This window comes from Alligator sinensis, unplaced genomic scaffold (genome assembly GCF_000455745.1).
Source record: "Alligator sinensis unplaced genomic scaffold, ASM45574v1 scaffold633_1, whole genome shotgun sequence".
Taxonomy (NCBI): Eukaryota; Metazoa; Chordata; order Crocodylia; family Alligatoridae; genus Alligator; species Alligator sinensis.
The window spans coordinates 923,119-932,607 of NW_005842280.1; the positions used below are offsets into that span (position 1 = coordinate 923,119).

At 45.0% G+C, this 9,489-nt stretch overlaps 1 protein-coding gene across 1 annotated transcript in view; it reads left to right on the forward strand.

The window, feature by feature from the left end:
- The window catches only part of HHAT (hedgehog acyltransferase), a 270,033-nt gene extending 262,458 nt beyond the window's left edge, over positions 1-7,575 (forward strand). Inside the window, exon 12 of the mRNA XM_025209294.1 lies at positions 7,309-7,575. Coding sequence (XP_025065079.1) covers positions 7,309-7,575 — 267 coding nt within the window. The remainder of the gene's footprint in view (positions 1-7,308) is intronic.
- Positions 7,576-9,489: the final 1,914 nt, after the last annotated feature.

The window sequence follows — 9,489 nt, forward strand, 5'->3', positions numbered from 1 at the left end:
TCCCTAATTCTGTGCCTCCATTCTTGAGTCTCCAGAAAGGTAGTTAAATAAAAACACAACAACAAATGGTCATTTTTCATGCAGCACTGCAGTATTTTTACAAGATGTAAGTTCAGTCAACATACGACTTCAGATTATGGCAATATTTAATTCCTGATTAATAATCATTTGTTAAAGAACTTCAGCTACCGAAGAAACCTTGTAATAACACTGAATTATGCCGACATTTTCTTTAGCTTGTCCCTGAACAGATGTATAAATAAAGTAGATAGTAATACTGTTAGTTTGCCTTTATAAGGCCTACTTTTTGGGAAGATAATTGGAAATGCCTTGCCATGGCAGGTACAGCAATAGCATAGTTGATGTCTCCAAATACATTAGTAATGAATGAGACTGAGGCTGCATATACATATTTAAATAATCTGGAAGAATGAAGAATTCTCCAGGTTTGTTCTTCTGGTAGAGAAACATACCCAGAAAAACATACCCACAGGCATTCAAATACCGAGGCTTTGAAGGATGGAGAGCTTGCAGTGCTGACACAGTGCAGCAGGGGAAACTGGGGCTTGTGCACACATCTCAGCATGCTCCAATCTGCCTTAGTCCATCTGATGACAGATGATACCAGTGCACAGGGCAGCCCTGGTTGGCTGCCCCAAACTGGCCATGGTCAGCCTCTGTTTCCCTGCAGGACAATGTGGGAATTGTGAAGGGAAAATGTTCTGCTCCCTGCTGGAACAGAAGTCTAGCATGTGACACACTGTCTCACTTGTGTCACACGGGGAAGTAATGGGAAGGGTATGCTGGAGTGTGACAGGGTGGCTGTGACACCTCCTGGTGGCTGCCTTAATCCTACCCAGCTCTCACTCCAGCCTCTCATCCTGATGTTGCCTATGACTTCTTAAGAGGGGAGGCTACCCTTAGAGGCTGGTGAGCTCTGGGGGCACTTGTAGATATGACGGGGGGGTTAATCCCCTAAAGTGAAATGGTGATTTGTTAATTGTGATGATTAAAATTCACCATTTCAATTTAAGGACTTCTGTCACTGTTACGGCAAGAGCTGGATCCAGCAGGTGCTGCCTCTAAGCTGGGGCAGTATCCAGCCCACTAGTAGCCTGTCCGGCTGGCCCCGGAGGGTGCTGCCACCACGGAGGGAAGGACTGGGGCCTTCCGCAGCTCAGGGCCTGCCGGCAGCTCAACCCCTGGACATAGGCAGGGTCTGCAAAAAATAAAAAGATCAGGCCCTTTGCTACTTTTTTTTGTTTTCCAGCAGAGCCTACTTGTGTGAGCTGCTGTTGGGCTGAGCAACCCCTGAGCTGCGGGAGCCTTGGTTCTTCCCTCTGCGGTGGCGATGCCCCCTGGGGCTGGCTGGGCAGGTTGCTAGTGGGCTGGATGCTGCCCCAGCTTGGAGGCAGAACCTGCCAGATCCAACTCTTCCCTGAGCTCACCTGGGGAGCAGCTCCCCATGCATGCCCTCTGCCACCTTTCCACTGCCTGGGCCACCGGGAATGGGCTGGCTTGCCTCTGGGGCAGCCCCTGGGGCAGCACAGGAAAGTGTTAGGAGGGCACCTGGGGGTGCTGGTGGCTGGAAAAGGTGGCGGGGATGGTGCACAGCACGCTGGAAACCTGAGTGAGATCAGGGAAGCGCTGGATTGGGCACCTCTGAGCTGAGGCAGCCCCTGGCTCACTAGCAGCCCACATGGGCATCCCCGGGGGGTGCTGCCACCGCTGAGGAAAGTACTGGGGCCCCTCACAGCTCAGGGGCTGCTCAGCCTGACAGCAGTTCACCCCCTGGCCATGGGAGAGGTGGGTCCCTTGCTGCTTCTGCCTTCAGCCTACCTCTCCCGCAGCTGGGGGGGGACGGGAGACAAACTGTCAGATTAAAGGCTGCAACGTTACGAGTAGCTACTTTGCAAACTAAACTACATGGGGATTGAGTTTAGTTTGCAATGTAACAAATTCATTGAAATCACAAAAAACACCCATATGTGTAAAGTGTGACGCAGGTAAACAACAGGAATTTTTCATCATGTGTATAAGCACCTTGGTTGCTCTTTCTTGTTCTCCTTTTCTCTGTGGGCTTGACTTAGCCCACTTGACTTGGGGCTCTGACTCCACCACACACACACACACACACACACACACACACACACACACACACACACACACACACACACACAGAGTCTTTCTTAGTCTGCGGCTTCAACCCCACCACACACAGCCATTCCTTGTGGCTCAGACCCCTCTGGTCCTAATTGCCTAATGAGCTGAATTTGTGGTTTCTGTCCTCCCTTATAGACATGCCTATGCCTTGCAGGTGTTACTTGACCACATGAGAAGGGCTCCTTAACCCCACTACAACACTTGGACCCCTCAGGCCTCTAACCTTTTCTTGGGTCTTCAGCTTTCCTGGATTAAGATTCTTATTTCTGGCTGTGGCTCCTCAGCTTAGGTCCACTGCCCCAGGCCTTGGCTTCTGGGTCCCTAGCCCTGTTCTCACCCTTCTCAGGCTTTATGCCACTGGCCTTGGTCTTGCCCTACTTGGGCTCTGGGCCCCTGGCCCTGGCCCTAGCCTCATGTTGCCTTGGCCCCCAGGCAAGGCTGCTCATGGTCTCTCCCGACACCCTGGTCTAAGCAAGGCTGGTTACAGTTCAGGCCTTGGGTCCCTGACCCTCATAGGGCTCTATGGTAGGTGCCTCTGAGGCACCTCTGTGGCCACGTTACCACCCCTGTCAGCCACATCCAGTCCTCTAGTAAATCTGTGCTAGATGCAATGCCCTCTTAAACCTCCTCTGGGGTCTCCCATGGTCCCATCCACTTGGCCTATAGCTACTGGCTGTTGCAGCTTCCCTGGGTCCCAGTGCTGTTTGGGTTCCCTTTTGTTTTCACCCTGGCCATCAGGAGCTCTGCTCTCAGAAGAAGTCTGAGCTGTCTGGTTGAGGGGGCAGGCTTTTAGTATTTTGGGCTCCACCCCCTTTGCATCATGTGGCCTTCTCCTTGCATGCCCTCATGTGTTACAGTTTAACCAACTGAGATGCAGCCGCTGCTCCCCAACCGTTCCGCCTTTTACTTTTAGGGGTTCTCCCTAGCTGCTGGTCTTTCTGTTGCTGGTTCCTACCCAGCTGCCTACTTGGTTGCAGCCCTCCAATGCCAGTTTCTTATCTTTCATGTAGCAGGGGGTAGGGACCCCTGTTGGGGAGATCCAGCCACTCATGGTGTCTCTCATTTCCTATACCAGGCTGTTTGTCTTCTATGCTAGTGACTCTGGCTCTCACATGACCCATCTTGTTAGTGCTCAGCTGGCTCCCACATGACCCGTCTTGTCTCTGGTGAGATCAGATTCTGTACTTTAAGGTCCCAGCTCTTACTGATTCTGTTCCTGTGGACTCCTTGCTCATCTCAGCTCCTCCCCTAATTCAAAATTCTCCCTCTGAGGTCCATTTGGTTCATGGCCTCCAGTACTTTCTGGGCTGAGTTCTCATCTTTACACTTAATCACACCACAGATGCTAGGACTCCCGCCAACATCCTTGTACAGTTCCACAAATGTAACACTTAACAGTTTTCCTTTTTAACAGGCTCTTAGTAGTCCACTGCTTTGTGTCACTGGGGAGGTTACTTATAAATACCCTTCTTCTACTCAGGATTTTTTCAATCTCAGCCCCCAATCTCTTACCTCCAGTGTTGGGGTAGGTTTCTTTTTCCCACCTCCTACCAGACTAGATCTTGACCTACTTACCACCTTTCTGCTCTGCTGATTCTCTGGCTCTTGCAGTTACTAAGGCTGGTTCCCGGTAGCAGCTATCCTCTTGTCCACCTCTCTCAAAGGCACTGCTTTCATAGTTTCTAATCTCTGCTCACTTTGGGAAATAGTGGATTTTCTTTCCTTGTTGGAGCTCCCTGGTTTTTGTTCAAGTCCCTCTTTGCTCGCAGAGACTAACCATTCTCCTGAGAGCTCAGTGAAACTTCCCCCTTGTTTCACCCCAGGTCAAGTTTCCTCAAAACTAAGTCTCTTATTTCTCCCCTGGAAGTCCTACACCCCTTGTCACTTCAAAAGGGGGTTTGCTTCCAATGGGAGGAGTTCGTATTTCAGTTCATGGACATTGCCTTGCTCCGTGCCTGCAACCCCCACATTTAAGACCACCTATAACCCCTCTGGGGGGCCTACCTTTTGCCTTTGGGGGTGGGCCACCCATCTCATAATCATTGCATTCTCCCACATTTGAGCTCTTCACTCTTGCCTCAGGTACGCGCTTCTTTCTGCCGCTAAGGATTAGACCCTCTGTCTCTGCAATTCCCCTTCCAGCATCCTTCTCACCACCACTGCAGCCTGTTGGAACTTTGTTTATAGCTTCTCTGTCTCACTGCCTATCCTATAGCGACTGAGATCAAGGCTATCCCTCTTGCTGCCTGTCTTGGAAGTTACTCTCCCAAGAAAAACTGAATGTTTGTATGAGGATTTGGGAGGAGTGCAAGCGCTGCATAAAGCAACCTTTGTACATCCCTTTCCATCTGTCTTGCATTTTGGGCTAAGGATCTGGGTTCCATGTATAATACAGGTGCCTGGAGACCCCAACAAGTTTATTTTACAGTTTGGGAAAACTAAACCAAGTGAAAGGAAAGGAATGGAAGGAAAAAAGGATCATAGACGAGAGTACAATATTTTTGACTGAAAACTTTTATTATAAAACACCACCAGTGTTTACAACCAGTGTTAAAACACCACCAGTTATTGTAAAACTCCAGCTATTAAATGCCACATCTCCTGGCAGGGAGAAAAGAGAGAGGGGACTGAGGATATAACAACGTATGGAACTGAAGTAAATTTGTATCAGCTGCTCTCATTTGCCTTGCTGCAATTGAATTGATCATCCAAGAAGTGATAGAAAGATTAAAAAACAACAACCTACTTTTATATTGGCTTGGATGAAAAACACTGTCAGATCTTCAGAAATGTACAGACCAATAGCTGTTTAAACCATGAACTGTTTAAATCAACTGCTTAAATCAACTGTTTATCTTGACCAGTGGTTCTCAACTGTTTTGGATTCAAGGCATCCCTCATTAGACTTCAGACACCATGAAAAATGCCAACTTTTAGTTTTCACTCCTCCTTTGATTCTGGAAAAATAATAGAGCAATTTTTTTGTTGCAAAGAACTCAGAGCACAACTGGTCAGAATATTTTTGACGCTGTGGATTCCTATTTGTAATCTTTGGGCTTATCATGATTTATGTGAGTCATGTTTGCACTTCTAACAGTGCCATCCTTGCATGGGCCCCCGCCACACCCTTGAAAGGATCTCCAAGCACCCCCAGGTGCTACGGCACCCTAATTAAGAATCACTGAGCTTGATTGACCTCAGTCCGTTCTTGGTGGTAAATGACTGCTTCACTTTGTTAATCTGAGCACAGTAACTGCTCAGGTGCATTGATAGTTGGCTTTTTCTGCCTGACATGAAACTTTTAAACCAATTAGTTTGACTTTTCTACCTTTGCTACAGATGAGTAAAAACATCAGTGACATCAAAGACTCCCAAGAAAATCTTTACTGCTTTTTGGATCAGTGCCTAGCAGTGCTAATGAAAATTATCTGTAGCACAGCCCTCAGATGGCTCAGTGAAGCTATGGTTTCTGTCTTCAAAGATAAAAGTGATTTACTCTTCATCTTTGTAAATGACTGTAGTGCCACTCCCCTAGGACAGGTTGCCTATAGTACAGTCATCACTAATGACTTTTCCTTTGTTTTAGGGTGTTCAATGTTTTTATTAAAGTGCATATAATAGTAGGCTTGGGGTCTTTTTTAACTAAAAGATAACAGTTATACATGCTAAAGCTATACTATCTTGAGTTGTGAAACTATCAGATTTCCATTTTGGGTGATAGTTTTGCCTATTTCTGCCTCCAGTCTTATTTGGATACTACTGTATTTCCTGCCTGAAACTATCACTCATGGTTGCTATGCAGTGTTCAGCAGCTGCCATATTCCTTGAGTTGGCTACCTTAAAGTGAAGGAGGGCAAGACATTGAAAGTATCATCTAAGAGTCATGCTCCACCCAGTGCTGTAGAAAAGGTCTAGCTTCCCTAGGATTTCTATTTTGAAAGTATTTGAACAGTCTTCATGGTGAAGTGTAATGCATATAGCACTGGGGGGAATATGTGCATTGTTCTCGTCTCCTGTGATGTAGTTTAGAGGTCAGCTTTGCAATAAAAAAATCCCAGCCTTTATATTTTGTGCATGTTCTTTCCAGAGCTGTGTGGGAGACTTCCCCATTATTGATTTAAATTCTGCATTTCCCCTCATCATCCTATTGTGCCTGAGCTATAGTGTATTTAGAGTCTTACTACTACAGCAGAATATATACTAGGATTTCTCTGAGTCATGCTGACTCATACACAGATTGACAATCAACTGTAGCCAACATTCAAGTCACAAAAGATCTACTGCTCAAAAATACTTTGTAATTGTACTTTTTTGCCTGAATCTGCCATTCTTTTTGGAACTTTGTGCCTTCGCATTCCTTCATCCACAAGTGTCTGTTTTAACTTTTACAAAACTACCAGTTATTTTCCTGGCAGTATTTTTAAGACCATTTTGGGCATGTGCCTATATTGGTTTTGGCATATAAGAATTCATTCTAGTCTGTCTGTGGTTATTAAGGTAAACTAATAAATTTTTCATGTGTGCACGTGTGTGGTGCATGTACACACCCATGAGATGTCCTAATTAGAGCATTTCCCACAGAATTATGACCTGAGATTTGAATATCTGAGAGGCTGAACCATTCATGGTTAATAACCTAAACTCTCAGGGGAATTGTGGGTGCTCATAACTTTCCAAGAGTCTCTCAGTTTCCTACAGACTTGAGCAATAAATAAAGAGGCTTTAGAGTCCAAAACCTATGGGACACAATGTAAGTTCCTTACATTATGCTGTATTGTCCTTGAAATCAATAGGATTTAGAACTTAACATGTGCTATTAGCTGTATAGGAAAAATGTGTCTGTTAAAATCACCAAGGAAATGCTTCATTTAATGCTGAAATTGTTTATTACATTGAAAGGCTTGTAAATTGCTACAAGCGATCCTGAATTTCTTACACAGAGGGGAAAAAAAATTCTCTCAATGGCTTCATAGGGAGTTTTACCAGAGAATAAACAGACTTCAAGATATCTTCTGTTGTTATTTGGCCTTGAGTCTTGAATGCTTATCTGCCATAATTATTTGGTATTTTCAATTGCTGTTTTTTTGGTGTTTTTGTCAAATTAAATTTTATTGTAATTTTATCTGACTCTTTGTTTCTCTTTAGGATCATTTCTTTTTACCGAGAATTTGTCGTCGACTTCATGCTGTCCTGGCAGCTGTTTCAACTTCAATGTTGATTTTATCCAATCTAGTGTTCCTTGGCGGAAATGACGTTGGGAAGATCTACTGGGACTGGATCTGTGTGAAAGGCAAGTTATTTTTCAAACGTTTCTTTGAGACTGCTGGACCAGACCCTCATCTCAATACCAAGGTGTACATTTGCATCTTTTTTTTTCCTTTTATTGATTTTATTCTTAAATTCAAGTATTAGAAAAGCATAAATATCTACTCTATATGTAAAAAAAACAAGCTATAACATAAGTAATATGAGGACAAAGAAAAAAAGGAGAGAAGAAGGAGGAATAGAAAAAAAAGAGAAAAGTATGCAATGAGCTATCAAAATTCTCACAATAATTCCTTCCAAATTGCACTAAACTTTTCAAAGCAGTCAAGCTGGCTAAACACGACTCTCTATACATACCAGCTGTGCCATCTCACTGTATTAGATTTCAGCCTTTGGAGATGTCCTGCCTTTCCAATACAGCAATATAATCCCTTGTGTTACAAGTATGGCCTCCTGTAAGAAATGTTATTTAGGAAGGATTCAGTCCAGACTCCTAAGAACACACATTTGCCAGAGCTATGTTCAAAACCATGTTATCTCTAGTTATATTTTATTTCCAAAAAGAAGTTATGAGCATGACCAAACCAAGTGACCAAGCATTTCCTACAATGCATTGCATCTCCAACACGTATCTACTGGTAGTATATTTAGTTTTTTACGTTTAGAGAGAGCCCAGTGCAGATCAAAAATTATTTGTTTTATAAGATGAAGTCTAACATCAGTTGTCAATGTTTGAATATTGTGAATATATAAATATATAAGCATATATATAAATATATATTGAATATTATTTTATAGACAGTTTAATGAAGATTAAAATCTGGCTAACTGATTCTAAATATCAACTACTAGAAAATCAAGGATAGATGTTATTGCTACTGATTGACAGTTCTTTTCTACCATCAAATTTAAAGGAGCTAATTAATTTTGAGGGTTACCAGGCTTACTGATAAGCTTGAGTTTGCGTTAAAGAACAGTTAATATACAGGTGATCAATTGGCGAGGCTGAAGTATCCCTTTGGCCCCCTCTATACATTACAGGTGTTGCACAATTAACTAGTTAAGTGTGAAATTACTTTAAGACCAGCTACACATGCAAAGTAGCTACCACATGATAAAAAGCTCCAACCAGCTATAAAGTTAGATCTTGAAAATGTGTACTAACTTTATAGCTGATGGCTATCAAGCTTTAATTTGCATTTGTAGCAGGCTCTCCCTTGTGGCTGGGAGCCGCTTCAGGTAACAGGGCTCCCAGCCACAGGGGTGCATCATGACCAGGGTGAAACCGTCAAGCCCTGGGGATCATGGCTGCTGTTCTATGATCATAGAATCATAGAAAATTAGTGTTGGAAGGGACCTCAGGAAGCCATCTAGTCCAACTCCCTGCTCAAAGCTGGACCATCCCCAACTATATCATCCCAGACAAGACTTTGCCTACCAGGTCTTACTAACCTCTCTGCTAACCTGTTCCAGTGCTTTACTACCCTCCTAATGAGAATTTTTTCCTAATACCTAACTGTGGTGGAGCACCTTTGGGGTGCTTGCCATGTTAGGGCTGTCACAGACTCTGAGGGGAGCCTGCTAAGATCTTAAGTAGCACCACGACCTGCTGCTCCAGGGGGGAAGTGAGAGTCCCCTGTGAGACCCTGGAGCACCAGTTGTGGTGTGAGGTACCCTAGCTCCCACAACTAGGTGGGTTAACCTCTAGTAGGGGCCAGAAGGTGAACCCAAGAGAGTGAAGGGGCTAGTGGCAGAGGCCTGAGGCAGAATACCCTCAACCAGTCAATGCTGGGGCCAGGACCAGGAAGGTCAAAAGGGCCAGGGGCCCACTGCGAGGGATGCCCAGAGCAGAGGGCTGGGGTCCCAACTGGCCTTGGAGGTAAGGCCAGGGCCTGTGTGGCCAAAGGTCCCGGGGGGACCACACCCAAGAGAGGAGATAGCTATAGGGAGCTCGGCAGCCCGAATGATGGCGGAGTGGGCTGCCTGAGTGGAGGGATCAAAGTGGGGTCCTGATAGGAGGATTCTGGAGCCCAGTGTGGGGCTGGTGTGTCTAACAGCTGG